This window comes from Triturus cristatus, chromosome 4_1 (genome assembly GCF_964204655.1).
Source record: "Triturus cristatus chromosome 4_1, aTriCri1.1, whole genome shotgun sequence".
NCBI classification, from domain to species: domain Eukaryota; kingdom Metazoa; phylum Chordata; class Amphibia; order Caudata; family Salamandridae; genus Triturus; species Triturus cristatus.
The window spans coordinates 78,779,204-78,801,991 of record NC_140585.1 but is presented as its reverse complement, the minus strand read 5'-3'; the positions used below and the strand labels follow the sequence as shown (position 1 = coordinate 78,801,991).

Sequence of the window (22,788 nt, the reverse complement as noted above, 5' to 3'; positions counted from 1 at the left end):
TTTTAGGCGCTCTTTTCTACTAAGAAACATCTAAGATTCCTAACTACCGTTGTAGTGACTTGATTTTTTTTCGCTTTGGTGTCAAATAATTTATTAACATTTACTCTATTTTTCTAAATTGGTGTGGGATTTTTCTTGTGTTGTGTTTTCACTTTATTACTGTTTGTGTGCTGCATACATTCTTTACACATTGCCTCTAAGTTAAATCTACCTGTTTTTGTGCCAAGCTACCTAAGGATAAGCACAGGTTAATTTAGTGACTTTCTGTGGTTCACCTTCCCAGGTATGGTAACTGTTGCTTGACCACGGCTCACACCCCAGTCAACCAGCAATCCGGTCGCTCATGTCCAGGGCAGACAGGATGTGGGCTGGAGTGAGAATTTTTACTTTGTCCTTCCCCAAGAAGGCATTCAGAGGTCAAAGGATTTCCTATAACTATCTAAGGAAAATAAAGGCACGTATTATAAATAATTGGTCTGTTATCATTCTAATTCTTCCAGTTGTAATGTAAGTACTCTCTGTGTTATTTTGAATGCTGGAAGAGAAACGGTAGTGCAAATGTCGGGAGCTGCAGTCTAGGGACCATAGAAAGTGAAGGACCGGAACTTAGAAGTAGCACAAGGTGGATTGTGTATGGCTTGAAAGTTATAAGTGCTCACTGTCCAGGAGATAGTCAGGAACCAGCCCATTTACAGCTTTGAGTAATAGTAGCCTATTCCTAGCAGTGATGAACTGTGGGGAAAATGAACAGAGGTTGGGTGGCAAAGATTAGAACCTTATTTAGTGCTGATTACAAGTAATTAAGAACACCTACTTAAAGAGAGGGGTACAGTAAACGAGAAAAGTATAGAAAATCTGTTTAAGAGGAGTTCAATATGGGTGACTATAGTGTCATCTAGTGCAGGATTTCAACAAGGCAGTCCAAAATGCATGACTGAATAAGGGGTCTAAAGTAAAACAGTAATTGAATTATAAGGGATCAAGAGGTGGAGCATGAAGCCACATGATGCAAAGATGTTACCCATAGGGTTGGCAAAAAGTGTGATTATAGGAAGGCCAAGTACCAAGAGCTTCAGGGACGACCTATTGGAAGTAGGATAGATGTTGATATCTTTGAATCCCAGGAGACAGAGTAAGAGAAACAAGCGAGGTAAGAGGTGAACCAGTTGTGTGATAGACCAATGATATCTAGTGAATCTAAAGAGGAGAAGAGAGGAGAGTAGAATGATTAACAATGTTAAGGGAGTCAGATAGGTCTAAAAGCACAAGCATTGAAAGAGTCAGATGTGATGGGCACTAGTGATGACGTTTGATATGCATGAGTGTTGTTTCTGTGAAGTGGAGGTCTTGTTGGAGGAGGTTAGTAAATTGTATGAGGAGAGAAAAAGTGTGAAGCAACTGAAGACAAATTGTACTAGTATTGTGAAGAAAAAGGGAAACTGAGAAAAAGAGCGCTAGCACATGACAAAGAATCACACTGGGTTATTGGAGAAGTGGAATAGTGACTGCGGATTTGAAACACCTTAAGGTATTTGACAGATGGATTAGTTACTTACCTGTAATCCTAGTTCTCTTCCAGGGGTATCCTCATCAAAGTCATAAGCATTAGAATATTCCCGCCCATGTGCGGGATCCCGGAAACAGTATATTATATGTGCCCCACATATATATATCCATACATATATACCTATATGTATACACAAGCAATTGCAGCCCATAAACCCTAGAGCTGAACCATGCTGTAAGTAATTTCCACTACACATAAGAGAATAGCATTATAAACATGAGAAACAACATTATAACTTGTTTGGAAACTGTTTTAATGCTTAGAAAACAGCAGAAATTCTTAGAAAACACTGAAAGCATAGGAAGCTCCCAGGCTGCATTGCAAATACCCAGTCTAAAAAGACTGAAAAGCTAACTCATAGCTGCATAGCAAAAAACTGACACCGTGCCTTTAAGGCACACCTGACCCCCACCTTCCCATCATGCCTCAAGGGTGGCAGTTAGGTCAGTTGTTCTTTGCGGAGACTGAAAAGTCATGGCACAAAGAAATAATAACCTCTGAAAACTATCACACCTTTGCCCGGGGAGGCGGGAGGGTTGCTTATGACTTTGATGAGGATACCCCTGGAAGAGAACTAGGATTACAGGTAAGTAACTAATCCTTCTCTTCCAGGGGATCCTCATCAATAGTCATAAGCATTAGAATAGAATAGCGAGCCTCACCTCATCCCCCTGCGGGCAAAGGAAAGAAAAACAGAGAGGGAACAGTATGCTCAGATAGACCCAGCTACCCAAACAGGTTCCTCAAGGAGGCTTGGCCTACTTGGGCATCCGCCCTGGAATCGGATTCGAGGCAGTAGTGCCTGGTAAAGGTGTGAACCGATTTCCAAGTGGCCGCCTTGCAGATCTCTGCCATTGGAACGTCATGCAAGAAAGCTACTGTGGCCGCTTTCCCCCTAGTAGAATGAGCCTTAGGGGCCAAAGGTAAGGGCCTTTTCGCCAGCTGGTAGGCTAGGGTAATGCAGGAAACAATCCATCTGGAAATGGATCGTTTAGCCGCTGGGAAGCCTGTTCTCATGGCGCCATAGTTGACAAACAGCTGATCCGTCTTCCTAATGCCTCTGGTACTTGCCAGGTAGAATTTAAGTACCCTCTTGAGGTCTAAGGAGTGGAGCGACCGCTCAGCCGGGGTCGCTGGGTTCGGGAAGAAGGATGGCAGAGAAATGGACTGATTAATATGAAAATCAGACACTACCTTAGGGAGAAAAGATGGATGTGCCCTTAAGACCACTTTGTGCTGGTGAAAAACTGTGTACGGCTCTTTAGTACACAGAGCCTGGATTTCGCTTACTCTGCGTGCCGATGTAATGGCTACCAGAAAAGCGGCCTTCCACGACAGATGCTGTAAAGAAGCTTTGTGGATCGGCTCAAAAGGTGGGCCCATCAACTTGGATAACACTAAGTTCAACTCCCACGGAGGAGAAGGGTTTCGAACAGGGGGGTAAACTTTTTTCAACCCCTGCAAGAAGTCCTTGACCACCTGCATCTGGAAAAAAGAAGGTTGACTGGGAGACCTCCTGTAAGCTGTAATGGCAGATAAATGGACCCTGATGGATGCATACTTCAAGCCTGATCTAGCTAAGTGAAGGAGGGACGGAAGGATGACGTCCTCCTGCCCCTTTGTAGGATTAAGGTGATTCTCCCTACACCAAATGAAGAACCTCTTCCACTTAAACGCATAAGACGCTCTTGTGGAGGGTCGTTTCGCTTCCTTGAGAATATGCATGCAGTCAGGTGGTAGACCTAAATGTCCGTATTGCAGGACCTCAGGAGCCATGCTGTTAAGTTCAGTGAGGGAAGGTTGGGATGCAGAATCCTCCCGCCCATCTTGGACAGCAGGTCCGGCCTGCAAGGCAGCCGCCTGTGAGGTCGAACTGAGAGATGAAGAAGGTCCGGGTACCACCACTGACGCGGCCAGTCCGGAGCTATGAGGATCATCTTCATGTCGGATCTGAGCAGCTTGGATACCACCTTCGGAATCAGAGGCAGGGGCGGAAAGGCGTAGGCAAATGTCCCGGACCAATCCATCAAAAGAGCATTCCCCCTGGTCCCTGGACGGTGGAATCTGGACGCGAAGGCGTGGCATTTGGAATTTTCGTGGTCTGCAAACAGATCGATGTCTGGACGACCCCAACAACGGAACAGGTCTGCCACCACGTCGTCGTGCAGCACCCAGTCGGGCTGATCTTCGAAGTGCCTGCTGAGTGCGTCTGCCTTGATATTCAACTCTCCTGGAAGGTGCACTGCCACTACCGAGAGGTTCCGGGCGAGCAGCCAGTGCCAGATCGCCTGCGCCTCCAGGGAGAGGGGGCGTGACCGAGTCCCGCCCTGTTTGTTCAGGTAAAACATAGTCGTGGTGTTGTCGGTCTGCACCAGGACTGAGTCGGTCTTGATTGCTGGGAGGAACGCCTTTAGAGCAAGGTGGACTGCCCGAAGCTCTAGCATATTTATGTGGTAGCCCTGTTCTTTTGCAGACCACCGACCTTGTATTTGGAGGCACCCCATGTGGGCCCCCCAACCTTGCAGCGATGCATCCGTCACCACCGATTGCACCGGAAGTGGCTGGTGAAACGGGACTCCCACCAACAGATTGTCCTGACGAGTCCACCATGCTAGGGAAGATTTCGCCACCTGGGAGAGAGAGATTCGATCTCCCCAACGGCCTGTGGACTGATCCCATTGGTCCTCCAGGGCTTGCTGCAAAGGTCTCATTCGCAGTCTGGCGTTGGGAATTAGAAAAATGCAGGACGCCATGGAACCCAGCAGAGATGCTACCTGCCGAGCTGACGGCCTCCGCATCTGCTGCATAAGCCTGCATTTCCTCTTCATGGAAGACAGTCTCTCCCCCGAAGGATACGCTCTTCCCACGCTTGTGTCCAGAACGGAGCCAAGGTAGTGGATGGACTGAGTGGGCTGCTGCACAGACTTTGCCATGTTGACGTGAAGGCCGAGAGCGTGCAACTGTCTCAGACAGATTTGGAAGTCTTTCTTCACCTGCTGCTGGGATGGAGCCTTCAGCAACCAGTCGTCTAGGTACGGGTAGACGAAGAGACCCCGCTTGTGTAGGCAGGCTGCCACCACTGCCATACATTTGGTGAAGACTCGCGGAGCCGACTTGAGTCCGAATGGAAGGACTTTGTACTGGTAATGCTTGCTTCCAACCACAAACCCCAGGTACCTGCGGTGATGTTTCGCTATTGCAATGTGAAAGTACGCATCTTGGAGTCCACCGAACACATCCAATCCCCGACTTGCAGATGTGGACATATTTGGTGAAGCGCCAACATACGGAACTTCTCCTTGACAATGACTTTGTTTAGGAGACGAAGGTCCAGAATCGGCCGAAACTTGTGCTCTTGATCTTTCTTGGGCACCAGGAAGTACCAGGAGTACACTCCTTTTCCGACCTGCGAAGGAGGAACTCTTTCGATGGCCTGTTTTTGCAGAAGGGCCCTCACCTCCTGTTGGAGCAGTTTTAAGTGGTGAGGACGGGACCTCTTTGGCGGGATGTCTCTGGGACGCGCTCGAAAACGTAGCGCATATCCATGACGCAGTATATTCAGCACCCAGCGATCTTTTGTGATGCTGTCCCACTCTGCTAGATGTTGTGACGCACTTCCTCCCACTGGAGTGGGCAACGGCCGTAGAGGAAGCCACAGCTCATGACTTTCCTCCTCTTGTGGTAGTGGAGGACTGTTGCTGGTGTCCACCTCTGCCCCTGCCGGACTTTCCGCCTCGAAACTGCGATTTTCCTTGGGGTTTGCTCTGAGACCACTGAGGGGTTTGAACCCTCTGTTGAGGCCCCTTGCGTTGGGTGGGTCGAAAACGGCGCTTGAATTCCTTTTTCTTCTCCAAGCCCACAGCTTTGAGGGTGTCCAGCTCAGTTTTCATGCGCCCTATCTCCTCATCCGTGTGAGTGCCGAAGAGGGAGTTGCCAGAGAACGGGAGGTTTAAAATCCGTTGCTGTGCGTCTGGCTTGAGCCCTGTCAGCCGCAACCAGGACGACCTCCTGGCGCACACGCCGTGTGTGTAAGAGTGGGCTGAGAGTAGCGCACCATCCGCCGCTGTGCTAATCGACTGATTAGCCACCAGAGCCCCTTCAGTAACAATCTCCTCAAAGTCCTTTTGGTCCTCCTTGGGGAGCTTGGACTTGAATCGCTCCATCGAGTCCCAGAGAGCCCTATCGTATCTGCCCAGAAGCGCCGCCGCGCTGGAGATTTTGAGGGACGCCGCCGCGGAACAGCAGGCCCTGCGTCCCCAGGAGTCCTGGGTTCTGCTCTCCTTATCTGGAGGAACCGAAGAGGAGGCTGACGCCGTCTGACCCTTTCTTGCAGCTGCCACTATGACGGAGTCCGCAGGCGGGTCCATCTTCACAAAGACGGGGTCAGAGGTAGCTGGCTTGTATTTTTTGAGGATACGAGCCGGAACCGCTTTGACGGTCGCCGGGGTGAGAAAGGTGTCCATGACTGGTTCCATAATTCCTGGGACCAAAGGCAGCAGTGGACGAGAGGCAGACTTCTGGTGAAGTGTTTCAAAAATCACCGACGTGGTGACTTGGGGGACAGACATCTCAATCCCCAGCTTCTGCGCTCCCCGCTGCAACACCTCCTGGTAGGTGTTGATGTCGTCAATGGGCGAGACCCTGGACACTGGGCTGCCCGATAGCGTGGGTGAATAGTCCCTGATGGAGGACCTGGAGGAGGAGGAAGAGGACGATGATGGAGTCCTCCGCTTCCGGCGATGATCACGAGGCCGTGATCCAGATGAACGCCCCTCCCGTCTGGGGGAGCGCGATCTGCGTCGCCTGTCGTCTGGAGACTTCTGACGTGTTGGCCTGGGGGGACTAGCTCTGTCCACAGCCGCCCCCAGCCGTTGCAGCGGAGAGTCATGCACTGGGCTGACGTATTCCCGCAGCCTCCTTGTAGCCCCTGAGTCCTGCCAATGACGTACTGGCAGCAGCCATCTGGGCGACAGATTAATTGTCCCTTGAGTCTGAGGGGAAGACCTACGGGGTTGGCCTGCAGGTTCTCGCAGAATTGCCGGTCGTGGAGATGCCCCTGAGTGAGAGGAGGAATGGCGCGACGCCGACTCTGTCACCAGGACCACCGACCTGTCCGAGGCCTGTCTCGACGTCGAGCGCGGTCTTGACGTCGATCCGTGGCGTCGTCTCCTTTCTCGCCGGGACTCTTCTCTCAACGTCGAACGACGCCTCGATGTGGACCGGCGGCCATGTTCAGTGGGCGAAGAATGCCGCCTCGACGTCGAACGGCGATGTGAAGCCGACGACGGAGGCCCTCTCTTCCTCGACGCCGAACGCCGCAGGGACGCCGGCGGAGATGCTGCCACTCTCGACGTCGGCGCAGATGCCAACCTCGACGCCGAACGCCGCTTGGATGATGACGGCGGAGGATCCTGCTGTCTCAACGTCGAACGCCGATGGAGCCTCGACGACGGAGGGGATCGTGCCCTCGACGACGGAGGGGTGACACTCCTCGACGCCGGTCGTCGCCTGGTTGACGACGGCGGAGGGTCCATGCTCCTCGACGCCGATCGACGTCGAGATGTCGACGGCAGAGGTTCCCTGCTCCTCGACGCCGATCGCCGCTGGGTTGGCGACGGCGGAGGTTCTCTGCTCCTCTACGCCGATCGTCGCCTGGTTGACGACGGCGGAGGTTCCCTGCTCCTCGACGCCGATCGTCGCCGGGTTGACGACGACGGAGGGGTGGTGTCTCTCGACGCCGAACGTCGCCGGGTTGACGACGGCGGAGAGGCTCTAGATCTCGACGCCGATCGTCGCCGAGTTGACGATGGCGGTCTGGACTTCGACGTCGACGACGTACCTGCTCTCGACGGCGAGCACGCTGTCGAAAGTCTCTTTTTGGAAACACGACCTACCGGAATATCTTTTCTCAGCGCCGAGCCCGACGCTGAGACGGAAGGACGAGAGGACTTGCTTCTAGATGAATCTCTAGGCCTCTTGGAGCCCTTCCTCACCGGAGATCGGCCTCTGGATGGTTGTGCCAGGCCATAAATGCGAATTCGCTCTCTGTCCTTCAAAGTTCTTTTGGACAGGCTCTGGCAGTGAGTACATGTCTTGGAATCATGATCCTCCGGTAGACAAAGGATACAGACCCTATGAGAGTCAGTCCTGGCCTTCTTCTTGCCACAAGCAGGGCAAGGATCGAAAAGAGAAGGCATTTTAAGTTGGAAAAAATGCCCAAAAATGCCTAAAAAAGGCAGCCTCTTACTGACTTAGATGTAAAACGTCGAAGTAAGGGAAAAAACAGTTGAAAAACAGACAATATTTTCTGACAAACTCAGAAAAAAGTGGAGCTCTGTTGCCAGGATCCTTCCAGAAGGAGCCGGAAAGAACAACTGACCTAACTGCCACCCCTGAGGCATGATGGGAAGGTGGGGGTCAGGTGTGCCTTAAAGGCACGGTGTCAGTTTTTTTGCTATGCAGCTATGAGTTAGCTTTTCAGTCTTTTTAGAATGGGTATTTGCAATGCAGCCTGGGAGCTTCCTATGCTTTCAGTGTTTTCTAAGAATTTCTGCTGTTTTCTAAGCATTAAAACAGTTTCCAAACAAGTTATAATGTTGTTTCTCGTGTTTATAATGCTATTCTCTTATGTGTAGTGGAAATTACTTACAGCATGGTTTAGCTCTAGGGTTTATGGGCTGCAATTGCTTGTGTATACATATAGGTATATATGTATGGATATATATATGTGGGGCACATATAATATACTGTTTCCGGGATCCCGCACATGGGCGGGAATATTCTAATGCTTATGACTTTGATGAGGATCCCCTGGAAGAGAACTGTTGAAATAGTTGACAACCGATGTAAGACAGAGGAGAGAACTGGGTATGAGTGTTGAAGTTTCAACATCTGATGGCTGAACAAATTCTCTGGTGCACAGGTTCATTTAGCAGTTTTGCTTACTGGAATGAGTTTGGTAGGGGATACTGCAACAAAATGTGAACATGTAGATTAATGCAATTGGAGTGTAGAATGGCAGTGGTGCAGAAAGTAGTGTTTCTATGGCGTCCCTACTATTAGTAGGCAAAGCAATTAGCTGAGAAGTATAGGGCATTGATAATTTAATGTAGAGAAGGTCCTGATAGTGTGTGCAAATTGTTACAGGTGAGTCTGAAGCAAGGTAATCAGGGTGCAAAGTATGAATATTTGGCATCGTCAAAGGTGCTTGATAGTGTGCTCAAGGCTTATTTGTAGACTTCAAGGTTTGCCATTGGTTTGTTCTTGCACTGTTTATACAGAATTGCTCTTATTTTTGGTTTTGAGATTTTGATTGCTAAATAGTATCCATGATGCAGGGCAGCAGGAGTGAACGTGCTTTGTGGATAAAGTGAATTAAAGGTTTGTATTGCTTTGCTGCTTTTAGCTGTTTGTATCACGATAATAGTGGAATAAATAAATGTCATTATCAGAGAGGTTTTTCCTGCTGTCTCCTATGTGTGTTTTCCACCTGCAAAAACCTCGCCTATATGTAGATAACCATACTGCCCTGCATGGAAAAATTCCTTCATCCAACTATATAGGCAAACCCATTCCATTCATGAAACTATTCATACTTACACCACAAAATTAGATTCCATTGATGAGTGGTAATACCTGAACTCAAAATTCCTTGCTATAATCCCACCTCTAGCGATGAGAGGGTAGGTCTAACAGTAAGAGCTAAAGCAGAAACTCTTGGGCACTAATCCAGACTCTGGGGCAGTGCAACAACTAGTTGTGAGGCATTCAGGGCTGCAGTTCGCTGCCTAAATTGGCGCCCCAGTGCTGGGATGGGTTTATTTTACTAACAAAGGTTCAGATGTCGTTCCAGAACTACCTGGGTACTAATATCATTCCTGGTGAGAGTTTAGCCCAAGTGGTGAAAGCTAAGAGCTAGAGTCAAGTCACCTGGCATCTCATTCCTGCACTGGAGTGTGGCCATGCATGTATACAAGTGCAGGATCCCTGTATAATGCAAGTGCCTGTTGCATATACAGGCATGGGCAGGTCTACAGTTGGGAGCTCACATTTGAAGTCAAAATCAGAGCTTCTGGCCTATATTCTTAGGTCGTACCCCAGAGGCGACCCAGAGGTCTCCAGAGGTCTGGATTTTACTCTCTGCTCAAACTGTTAAAGCTGAGGTCCAACAGTGAGGCCTACTGCTGGATATTAGAACTGCTGGCTGAAAAAGTTAAGACCTGCTGAGGACTGAGGTCTGAAATCAACATATCTAATATCTAATCCCAGCTTTGGGAGATGCAGGTCTTGTTGTGGCAGATCACAAAAATCACTTGATTAGACTAGGATTTAAGCACTTTAAAAACCCATTCAAACACAATGTAGTCTGTATAGCTCAAAGTGCACCAAATACGTAAGAGAAGACGAAGACAGAACATCAGTCTCACTTTGATATTGTAATCTCTGGTTGACTCCCAGATGAACTTCTTGCTGATACCGCCAGCTCCTATGACGAGGACTTCCTTCCCCTCCATAATGTAGTACTGAGATCTCTTCACCATAGTCTGAATCAGCAGGCTTGAAGCAGACTCTGACCCCGCACATGCTGGCGACAGCTGAGAGCGGTTCATTGATTCAAAATCCCCACAGGTGCTCAGACAGAGGTGACAGTTCACACCTACAGCAAAGGGAGTTATGATCTGGTCCACACAGGTCAATATGAAGTCAACACCTATGAGAAGAACAAAGAAGGATTAGATGGAACAACCTCAAATGGAAATATTTGAATGAGATCTAATTACCATGTTGCCTGAAGGTGCCTGTATCGGTGGATGTACTCCTCAACTTTTCCATGGTGTACAGGATCTGAACCATTATTAGTACTTGAACTAGACATATAATCATTCACTTTACCTTCATCCCCTTCCACAGTGCTTTAAGTCACACATTTTGCTTTATCCTTAACTAGTCAAAATGTTTATCATTTAGCAGGCTTTGCAAAATAATGATCTGCGCCATCGATTGTGTAAAGTATATACGTATTACAGATAGATTAAGGTACGTAGTGTACAGGCTCCATCAAGGTTTTTACATAAAACCTTTCTCCCTTAAATCTCAATGAAGCCAATGTCTTTCACCCCTTAACAGAGACTTCTTCAGCGCTTTAAGGTGTGTTGACAGTTGTATTGGCTATAAGTTGATAGAGTACCAATGTCACAGCGTGGTGTCCAATGTAACTTTTCCAAGATGTCAAATCTTTTCTTTAGTATCTGTCTATTGCTAATTATGATATATTATCTTGTCTTCATATTTATCAATCTCACGATCCAATTAGTTGTGCCATTGTTGGCATATTATGTCCAAGCATGTGCCGGCATCAGAACCAGTAAGCCAAGTATCCCACAAGAGGCGTAAAGCGGAACGATTGAAGTTAAAAAAGCTTTTTAGTTAAAGAACAAGAAAACTACGTATAAAGCAATCCCTTTTAAGAAAAACCTTGATGAAGTCTGTGCACTATGTAACAAACTGTCTGTAATATGAACATACTTTACACAATCAATGGTGGGTGCTGATCATCCTTTTGAAATTAATGTATGGAGTTGTGCTCCTGTTTGGAAATGTATGTGGCTGACTTCCAGATCTGAGAATCCAACTTTATTTGCACTAAAATAGTCCACTGTAAGGGATAGGTGCGAATTTGGCTGCCTCAGCCTCGTCTTTTAAATCATTTAAAAGGCACCTGCATCAGCTCTAAAATGACCCAGAAGTCAACAGTTTCCCAGCTCCGGGCACCAAAATAGTTTTTGTGATGGCAGCTGACTAAGGCCCTCATTGCGAGGCCTCATATTTTGGAATTTTCCCTCTGTTAGAACAGCTTTTGTGGTTGCTCTTATCGCTCTAATTGTTGCCTTTTCCAAAGATTTTTGGTCTCAACCATACCTCCTGAACTGGATTTTTCATTTTTCTAAGCTGGCTAATTTTAGGGTTTCATAATTTGTTTCCCTGCATTGGAGTTGTTTTACAGAATGTGTTCCAAAAAATAGAGAAGCCAGCGAAAGGCGTATCCAGAACTTTATGTTGAGTCTGAAGGTTACAGGAAGTGAGTCTCAGCCATGGACTATGCATCAGATCTTGTTTGTCCTCGGTTGCACTAATTGTTTGGTCTGAAGGGATCATACCTTCTTGAAGGGTGTCCTGAAAGTCTTCTCTATCCACTTAAGGAATCAGCACAATAAAGTGATCTAGAGAATTTCACAGCTGTCTTTTATATAAGCCTTACAGCACACTGGTGCTTGCAAACCTCATGGCAGTGGCTGAAGTTACAAATACTTTCTATCCCACACCAATGCTCTTGCACTCTTTTTTGGGAAGTGCCGTGGAAGCAGAGTGCTTTTTGGCAACAAATACAACTATAGATTCAAAATACGGTGTTTCCCTTAAGAAGAGGAGATCAATTTCTGGAAGTGTGTATTACTTCTCTTGATTAGAGTAAACAGGGGTTATGGAGGCAGAAGTCAAGTAGGTATCATTTTGGATTCTAAGAGAACTGAGACCAAACCTACCGTGGGTCTCACTTGTAATTTTGGAAGCAGGGTTTAAAAAATAATGGAGGTTTTGTAAACTGGAGCAGAAACTTTCATGTTCAGTTTTCTTGTCATTCAGAGGTTCTTCAAGCTCAAGAAAAAGATGGCAAGATGTCCAACCACTACCATGCCATTCCCAGAGAACTCATTAGCATTTGCACAGGATGATGATCCCGACAAGGAGGTTAGGGGTATTATTCTTTTCTAATAAACAGTGAGTTGAAAATGAGTCTAATACCACCCTCACCCTGGCAAATCAAAGGAAGTCCCTTATGCCCAAGCATACTTTGAACAGAAAATATAAATAGAAAACTCTTTTAATTGTGTTCTATGGCTGCCTGAATGATCCATGACTGATAATTAAAGAAAGACAGAAAAGTCACATTACAAATGAATGCATACATTTTTATTTATAACCCTATTTAGTGTCAAGACAAGGTCTTTCAGTGTCTTTAAACAACACATGTCTGGCATTTTTTCTTTTGGCAACACTTCTTTATATTCCTGTTCATGAAATGCACTCTCACACTACAGCAGTAAATGTAAATTTCAAATGTAAGGAATAGGCAGAGTGGGGGCCCTCTTTTTTTGTTCACAGCATGCCTAGGCTTTCGGGTGTCAACCTGCCTCAGGCCCATGGTTTGTGCTGCTTGCGTTCTCTAGTCATGCCTTACTGGCCTATGCTCTCCTATTCCCACTTACCTGCACTCGTTGGGGCTACCCTGGTTGTGCAGATACTGTATCTTTCATGTTCGTCACAGCATTACCCTACATATGTCCCAGAAATCAACATGTCTATATCTCTCCCCATCTCTCTCTCCCCCCACTCTCTCTTCCCCACTCTCTCTCCCTCTCTGCTCCTCCTATCATGGTATCACCTTGCCTTTGTTACCCTATCTTACTCTGGATTGCTTGCTGGCCTGAATGTCTGCATGTAGAGGCCCCCTGTTCTCACCACATTAAATGCCATCCTTACCAATGGATTGCGGAGTCTTACAATCTCCCAAAGCAACTTCCTGTACTTTACTGCCTCCGGTTATAAAGGTACATATGGTATCAGCGACTCCTGTTGTCATCCAGCGTGCCCTTAAGTGTTCATAGATTGGCAACTCACTGGGACAGAAAGTAAGTCTGGCACCAAAATAAAGGTGGCCCTCATTAGCAAATCAGACAGCTAAAAGAGTGGCCCATTTGCAAATAGGGGTAATTTTTAACTTATCAAGGCATGCTATATATGTGATTTCAAGGTATGGTAAACTGCATGAATTTATGCTTGCTGCAGGGCAAAGTTTGTGGTAATACAATGGATATCAACAGTAAAACCCATCATACCAGATTCAACAGGCCGACAACCGGCCTAAAAATCAGCCCACTCTCTGAGGTGTCACATCTACACTTTTGGGGACAGTACTAGCAGTGGGAGAGGCAAGGAAAAGGAAAGCTCTTAGCTCAAGGCTGCCACTTCACATGCTGTAGGTGTTTAGCAAGGAATGTGTGACTGTGTTTATTTAAGGATACTTCAGGCAAGGTTTGTTGTATTGTCCAAAAATCACCAGTAAAACCCAGAGCACCAGACCATACATCCTGAAATAAGTCACTTGACACACTGACCTGCAAAGCTACCCCACAGGACTGTACTGCACAGGTGGCAGGCCGACAATGAAAAAGGAAGCTGCCACCCATATGCTCTATATATGTTTTATAACTTAGGCATGAGAGATGTCGACTCTGCATTTAAGCTTGCTCCGGTAAGGTTTATATAGCAGAGAAATAAGCAAGAAAACACAATGCACAAGACCCTACATGCCCACAAACAGCCAAAACAAATCATCCCGCATAGTGACCTTTCACACAGCCTTTGGGGACGGACATTATTGGCAGTGGGCGAGGCAAGAAAAAAAGATAACTGCCTTCTGCCACTTCATACACGTTATAGGTGTTTTCACTTTTCAGTAATCATGCCATGCATTTGAGCTTGCATCAGGCTTTGCTGTAAGATCGGGGAAATCATCATTAAAACTCAGCACAAAAGACCCATTAGGCCTACATACAGCCAAAATGAACCAGCCCACACACTGAACTCCACAGCTACCCTTCGGGACTATTATGCACAGGCGGTGGGTGCGGCAATGAAAAGGGAAGCTGCTGTCCACTGGCTCAATATAAGGGGCCAATCAACACACTGCATAGATGCAGCTATGTTTTTCACCATACAAGGCGCTGATAGGCCAGGTGGTATGCTTGAGGGCAAAGCCGGACACGGCTTGTTTAAATCCAAGGGTCAGCGATCTGCGCCAGTAACTATAAAGTCAGTGCATTGGCCGATCAGATGTAAGTAAAGGCCAAAGTATCTTTCAGACAGCAGACTGGCAGACCGCACAGAGTGGACTCATTAACGCCATCACGTCCCTGCCGCCTCGGAAGCAGAGGACTATAAGTCATCAAGAGAAGATGGGAAAGGAGAAAGAATAATGAATTTAATTCATGATTGAAGTTCAATCATTAAATTAAATGGTGCGCACAGCAATTTTCACACACAAAAATGTCGTATACGTGTGGGCAGTGATTGCACAAGGTACAGCTATGATGAAAGTGGATTTATGGTAATGTCATGTGACCTTTGGTAAAGGCTCCTATCCCTCCTGTGGAGTGCCCCACAGTGGAGAAGTATGCATGGCTGAAATGGAGCCTCCTTGAAAATGTACATATGTTTCTTTTTTTGGGCTGTGGAGGAAAACGTTGTCATGTGGAGAAACCCAGACTGCCAGAGTCTGGGGTCACCCCTTAATGACTCTCACATCCCCGGCATCTTCAGACTTCTTGCCACAGAGGAAGTCTGAATTAGTTCATGTCTGCGGATCTCCTGGGAATGTCACAGCGTCAACATGTGCACTTCCGCCTCAGCAGGAGGTGTTTGAGCAGGAATTTAAAGAATTTCATAGAGTTCTATGGCATTATGGACTCAATTCATAGGAGTCTCTAAACTCCGGATGCATATTCTGAGCACATATTTCTAAATTGAATTTTGCAGAAGTAGAATGTTCAGGGCTTGTGTCTATATTTAATGTGCTTGTCGGTGTTTGGCATCCATATATGTCAGCATTTACTGACTTTATCATTTATTCAGGAGACACATTTCGTGTCTAGTTTCAAAAATATCTCCAGACTTGGTCATTCGAGTGCTTTATTTGTTGTAAACGATCCACTTATAAATATAAATTTGGTAACGTAAACATTGTATAATGTGGTCTATATGCGGCAGCACCATGACCCCTTATATTAAAGTAATCGGACCACTCCTGCCCGACCTGCCTTGGACAGACTCACTCACCTGAGAGGCCTGGCCTGCAGCTTTAGAGGCAGACGCGAGCGCTGAGGACAGGGGTCAGGGCAAGGCTAGCCAGGCAGGGGCTAGTACTAGTGATAATAATTAAATTATGCTTAGCCTCGGCGGCCATCCACTACTTCTCAGGAGTACAATAGTGGTCTCTGGCTGCTGGGTCCTCCTCCTGGGATGCCTCTCTCACCTCACAAGTCACGCCAGTCCTGAGTCACGCACACTTTTAATTGCGCTGCGGCTGTGCAATGCACATTGCCCATGACAATGGCATTGTTCTCCACCCTGAAGTCCGAGCACTCATGTAGACGCAGAGACAACTGCGCGCGCCGCCGAGCACCATTCAATTATGAAGAGAGGCCCGGCCGAGTCCCGGGAGCGCGCACCACCATTACCAACCAATTAAGAGGCAGGCAGGGCGTGCGACGTGCGCACGCCGCGCCAGCGGCCGCCACCATTTAATCAATGAAGAGGCCACCATTTAATTAATGTAGAGGCCGCTGGCCGTGGCGTGCGCAGAGCGCCCCATTTAATATATGGGGAGGCCGCCTTGCGTAACTGTGCGCACCATTTAATTTAATGATTGAACTTCAATCATGAATTAAATGGTGCGCGAACAGACTTGAGGCTTGCTTGCTGGCTTCGCTGAGTGAGGGGGCACCTGGAGCACGGGGGCCTGTGTTACGCTCCTGGCAACAACACCCACTTTCCTCTTCAATGTGCCCAAAACGCCCCCTTGTAGCGCGGTGCGGCCTGGTGTCGCAGTTACTGTCACTGCGCACAGTAAAGGACACACTTGCACCAGTGTACTGTTCTGGGCTGGAAGACCACGTGCGGTCTCGCCCACGTTTATTTATCCCCTCGGGACGAGCCCGCCCGAGGGGTGTAGGGATGCATGTATGGTGCTACATTGTATAGGAGAGTCCGGGTGGCTCTCTACATCCCTCCTTTCTTTTAGTTCAAAATCCATGTTCGCCCCATCACGGGGAGGGGCATACAAAGTCTGCCAGTCTTTGACTGGGGATCGGGTTAGGACGGAGGCCAGGCCTCTGGCTCCGGGTGTAGGATACCGGGGAACTGGGCGGCGGAGCAGTCGGTGACATCCTCTCAACCGGATCCGGACCAGTGGGTCTTTGACAGTCCTCGCCTCCCTGGGGCGACCGCTGGCCGGACACCGGAGGGGACAGCACTCCGCCGGGAGACATTGGGGCACCCCCATCCGGAGAAGGGCATCGGGATTGGGGCTCTTCCTCATCGGTGCCCACTTCCACAACTGCCTTGAAACTCGACACATTCCTTGTAACGACCTGTTGGCCTCGTCTGGCGGTAACCATAGTCCCTTGAACCGCCGTTACGGTCCACACCTCGGGCTCATAGGGGGTCTGGAATTTCCATCCCGGGTGCCGATCCTTGATGACCACTCGGTCTCCGACTCGAACCTGTGGCTCTTGGGCTCTTCGAGACTCGCTCGCCTTCTGATTCGTGCCTTCATGCCTCGCTTGGATGGCCGCTCCATCTCTCTCAGCTGGGACCCACCTTGGATCGGACAGGATAATGTCCCGCGGGGCCCGCTTGAACAGGATGTGGGCCGGAGCACACTTGGTTGTGCTGTGGGGTGTTTGGCGGTACACGCTGAGAAACTGGTCCAAGGCTGCCTCCGGATCTTCTCCGTTGTCCACGGCAATCCGCAGCGCTCGATTGAGCGTCCGCATCAATCGCTCAACCTCCCCGTTCGCCTGGGGCCACAAAGGAGTTATCTTCCGGTGTTGGATCGCTAGATTTGCCAAGTACTCCTGAAACTCCCGCCCCTGGAAGGGAGGCCCGTTGTCCGTCTTGGCTTCTTCTGGCAACCTCATCGTCGCGAACACTCGGTCTAGGGTCTGCTTGACAGAGGGAAACGCAGTCGATGCCATTACCTCGACGACCGGGAACTTTGAGAGGGAATGGACGACGACCATCATGTGTCGGCCGTCCGGGAAGCTTCTGAAATCCATGCTGAGATGCGTCCACGGTGTCTTGCACGCTGCTTCGGTGATCACAGGAGCAGGGGCCCGGTCCCCTCCAGTGATAGTGCAGGCGTGACATTGACGAACCATCTCGTCTGATTTCGAGTCCATGGCTGGGAACCAGACCTTGTCACGTAGCCGGGCTTTAGTCTTGGCCATTCCCTGGTGACCCACATGCGCCAGCGCAAGAATTCTGTTCTGGAGGCTTTCAGGGACCACAATGAGGCAACCCCTTAGGAATATTCCTCTTCTTCTCCCACGCTGAGCTCACTCCGGACATGCCACAGTTGCTGGCGAGCATGGCTAATCTCAGGTCGCAGGGCTCGGGCCCCATCCATGAAGCGGGCCCATCCGTTGCTGTCCAGAGCCCTGCGGACGAGCGTGAGGGTGGGGTCCTTCCGAGTGGCTTGACCGATCTCCTCCAGCGTCATGACCTTGGGGCATGCACCCTGCGTGATCATGCTAACAAATGCCTCGGTGCCACATGTGTCTTCCGGCGTGGCGGACGGTGTGTTTGGCTCCGGGTGACGGGACAGATAGTCTGCGGGGTTGTGAGCCCCTGGCCGATAAATTACCTTAAAGTTGTATGCCTGAAGCTGTACAGCCCACCGTTCAATCCTCGGCGGCGCTAGTCTGGACAGCCCGGTGAACAGTGAGATCAGCGCCTTGTGATCCGTTACAACAGTAAAGTCTTGTCCGCAAAGATATAGATGGAAATGCTGGCAGGCCCATTTGATAGCCAGCGCCTCCCGTTCAATCTGGGCATACCTCGTTTCAGTGTCAGTGAGGGCCTTGCTGGCATACGCGACTGGCTTCCACACTTCGTGACTATGCTCCTGCAGGAGGACAGCCCCGAGGCCCACCGGGCTGGCATCCACCACCACCTCCGTTCTCCTTCGAGGGTCAAAATAGGCCATGATCGTTTTGTCGAGGAGCCCCTCTTTGATTTCTCGAAATGCCTTGTTGGCTTCCGGTGTCCATTCCCATGGGTGATCGTGGCGCGTGAGAGCGCGTAGAGGCTCTGACATGGCGGCCAAGTTAGGGATGAAACGCCCGCAGTAGGTGGCCATCCCAAGGAAGCTCCTCACTTCAGTAGGACTGCGAGGCATGTGGGCGGCTCTGATGGCCTCGGCCTTCTTCGGGTCTACCAGAAGCCCTTCCCGAGTGAAGGTGTATCCAAAGATGTCCACGCTGTCTTGGTAGAAAGAGCATTTTGCTTTGTGCAGTGTCAAACCACATTCTGCCAGTCTCTTGAGCGTGGCCCTGAGGTGAGCGTGATGTTCCTCTAGCGTGTTAGAGAAGACCAGGATATCGTCACTGAGGTTGATCACCCCTTACAGCCCGGACAGGGTCTCACGGATCGCATTTTGGAAGACCTCCGCCGCTGAAGAGACTCCGAAGCTTAGCCTCTTATACCTCCGGAGACCGACATGAGTCGAGAATGTGGTAATGTACCGGCTGCTCGGGTATAGCTCCAGCTGGTGATAGCCGGCATTTAGGTCTAGCTTCGAGAACCATTTCGCCCCGTTGAGGTCCGCCACGATGTCGTCCATCGTAGGGGTGATATGCCGCTCCCTTTTCACTGCTGTGTTGGGTAGCCGCATATCCACACAGAGTCTGATGGCCCCCGGTTGCTTAGGCTTGGGTGCCACGACCAGCGGGGACACCCAGGGGGTGGGGCCAGACACCTTCTCAATAACGTCCAGCTCTTCAAGCTTCTGCAGCTCCTCTTCCACTTGAGGGTGTAGGTTAAACGGCACCCTCCGATGCCTGAAGGCTACCGGCCGTACAGACTGGTCTATGTGCAGTTTGAATCTCTTGCCCTTGAGTTTCCCTAGGCCGGTGAAGAGTGTAGGGAAGTCTTTGAGTATGTCTTCGGCGTGGGACTTGTGAATCTGGTTTGCGAAGAACACTAGACCGAGGTCTTCCGCCGTGTGACAGCTGAGCAGCGTCCCTTTCTTGCCTTCCGTGACATGAAACTGTGTCTGAGTGGAGTATTCCCCGCTGGCGATGGTGGCGCTGATGACGCCACGGAGGGGAAGAGGATCCGTCCCTCCGTATGTATATATGCGCGCCCTGGATGGCGTCAGGGGGGGTCGCGGTGACAGCCGGTCATATTGGTCAGAGTCCATCACGTTGACCAAGGCCCCAGTGTCTATGAGGGCTTGTATCTCCGTGTCTCCCACCGAGACAGAACACATGGGCGGCGGCCTTTGCCGGGAGCCTGTCCGGCTGACGTATGATACCACAAAGACCTCGTCGTCTTCGTCTTCATATATTGGGGGCCGCGGCTGTGGCTGGCGGTCTTGGTTCGGCAGCGGCTCTTCTTGCGAGATCTGGCGCACTTGCTGGGGCCCGAACCTGGGTCTCGACGACGGCTGTCAGAACCGCCCGCCCCGGCACACTCGGGCGTAGTGGTTCATCCGTTCACAGCGGGAGCACGCCTTCCCTTTCGCCCCACAGACGGCTGTTGCTGGGTGGTCATCTCCACAGTACCCACACGACCCTCCTGTTACGGGTTTTGGCGCTTGGCGGGGTGTCGCGGGCCGTTGCTGGATCACCTCCACCTTTTCTTCCTTAATGGGTGTGCTCTTGAACCCCGACCCCGTAGTCACAGGGGCGTGGAGGGCCGCCTGCATTTCTTCTGCCCGGGCATCCGACAACTCATGGGACCGGGCAAGCACGAGGATCTCATCCAGCGAGATCCCTGGCTGCCGAAGGATCAGCTTGCGTAAGAGCTTGGAGCGACAGCCTAGAATGATCTGGTCTCTTATCTCCACTCTTTGGTCCACGAAGGGGCACGTGCTGGCCAGCCGGCGCAGCCGCGCATAGAACATGTCGACGGATTCCGTGTCGGTTTGCCACGCCCTCCGCAACTTGAACTTCTCAAAATCAGGGTTGAGCTGGGGGTCAAAATGCGCATTCAGCGCAGCAACCGCTGCGTCGTAATCATCGTCGTTCCCTGTGTTGGGAAGTCGTAGATTTCGGCCCTGCCATAGTAAATGAGTAGTGACCGCTTAACCGTCCCATCGGTCTCCCGGGTCCCCTTGAAATAGTGGTTCAATCGCCCTACCCAAGCCTTCCACCTTGGCGCCGCTGTGGCCGGATCCGAGGTCTCGCTAAACGGTGGCAGCGGTGCTACTGCGGTGTGGGAGACCACTGGTGGCGGCGGTGGATTGTTGCCGGCGCCTTGATTGGACCCACCTGCTTGCGGTGCGCCTGCACCTGCTGCCGGCACCGTGGACATCGTGCGGCAGTACTGGGCGTGGCTGCGGTGTTACCACTGCGTGGTTGGCTCAGGGTAGTCTTTTCCCCACCTAGTTGGGTGGCTTTGCCAATGCTTGTTGCAATTGTCCCTTGCTTGGAAGTGATGTTGCCCCCACTTTGCTGGTGTTGCCAATGCTTGTTGACGTTTCCTCCTTCTTTTCTCTTTTTTGCCTTTGCCCACACTTGACTGGCTGTGCCAATGCTTGTTGCTATCCACCGTTGCTTTTTTTCCACTTCAAACGGTGCTTTATTGTCCACTCTCCCCTCACTTGTGGAGCTATCGGCCTTATTATGCCCCAAAGTGTGCTTCACTCGGAGCGAGCGAGCAGCCAGGCAGGCAGGATCAGGACAGCTCTCTCAAGGCCCCCTCCTGGAAATCGGCCGAGTCAGCCGGCAGTCAGCGCGATGAGAGGCACCCACGTGGGCCCCAGCGCTGGGGGCAGGAAGCAGAGGAGAGCACGGGGGCGCCCGGGCAGCCACTCACCCCTCGGATGGCGCACAGCGTCACAGGCCACAGATTCTTCGCCGGCAGCATGCGGGTGGGCTCCGCGAATTCCCTGCAGCACCAGGTGACCGCCAGGGGCAGCGGCGATGCGGGTGGGCTCTGCACAAGCCGGGCTCGCCGTTGAGCACACGAGGTCGCAACCGGCCTCGTCACCAGTGTAGCGGGGTGCGGCCTGGTGTCGCAGTTACTGTCGCTGCACACAGTAAAGGACACACTTGCACCAGTGTACTGTTCTGGGCTGGAAGACCATGTGCGGTCTCGCCCACGTTTGTTTATCCCCTCGGGACGAGCCCGCCCCGAGGGGTGTAGGGATGCATGTATGGTGCTACATTGTACAGGAGAGAACGGGTGGCTCTCTACACCCCTCTCCTCTGCCAACAATTCTTCCTCCCACCACTCCCTTTGAAACACTCCTAAATATCCACAGCATTTTATGTTGCCACTCCATCAGTTCTCTGTACAGTACCTTCCTCCCCATCAACAATGCTCCTCCAAATCATTTAGCTCTCTTCCTATTCTCCACTAAACAAACCAACAAAATTTCGCTACCCCTGACTTGTACCCTCCTCCAGACCTCTCATTACACCCCAACCTTGGCTACCTCCTCCGAACTGACAACCTCTTCTTGCTTCTCCTCCATGGTCGACCCCATTTCAACATCACTCCACCCTCACCTCAGTCTCTCTTGACTCCCTTGTCAAACCCCAGTACCCCTTAGTATCCGACTATCCTACTTTGTCACCTAATTAGGTGCTTCCCCTTTCTACTTTTGATGCCCTACTCACAACTCTAACACACACCCTCTATGTCAATCGAGCATTCAATCAATCAGGGGTTTGTAAAGCACACTACTCACCCATAAGGGTCTCAAGGGGCTGGCGGGAGGGGTGTGTGGCTCCGTTGAGGTCATTCGAAGAGCCAGGTCTTGAGGTCTTTCCTAAATTGGTGCAGTGTCAGGCTTCGCCAGGGGTGAAGGGGGAGATCGTTCCAGGTCTTGGCTGCGAGGTATGAGAAGAACCTTCCCCCGCTCTGTTCCTGTAGAAGCGTGGGACGGTAGCTAGGGAGAGGTCGGCTTAGCGGAGGTTTCTCTTGGGGGAGTGGAAGGAAAGGAAGTTGTTGAGGTATTGAGGTTTGATGTTGCGGAGGGCCTTGTAGGCATGCGTGAGCAGTTTGAAAGTTATTCTTCTTTTGACAGGGAGCCAGTGGAGGTGCTGAGTGATGTGGTTGTGCCATGGGATATCAAGGATTAGTCTGGCTGCGGTGTTCTGGACAGTCTGGAGTTTGCGGAGGATTTTTTTGTTGATTCCGGTGTAGAGGGTGTTGCCGTAGTCCGGTCAGCTGATGATGAGGGCGTGAGTGATTCGTCTTGGAGTCGGGGGAATTCATTTGAATGTTTTATGTAGTATGCTGAGTGTGTTGAAGCATGCGGTGGAGATGGCGTTGATCTGGCGATTCATAGTGAGTGATGAGTCCAGTATGATGCCAATGTTATGTGCATGGTCTGTCGGGGTGGGTGGATTTCCGAGGGCGGGGGGCCACCAAGT

At 50.3% G+C, this 22,788-nt stretch overlaps 1 protein-coding gene across 1 annotated transcript in view; it reads right to left on the bottom strand.

Annotated features, from left to right (window-relative positions):
• Positions 1–22,788, bottom strand: part of CARNS1 (carnosine synthase 1) — a 357,576-nt gene that overhangs the window by 4,400 nt on the left and 330,388 nt on the right. Inside the window, exon 9 of the mRNA XM_085651638.1 lies at positions 9,994–10,277. Coding sequence (XP_085507764.1) covers positions 9,994–10,277 — 284 coding nt within the window. The remainder of the gene's footprint in view (positions 1–9,993; positions 10,278–22,788) is intronic.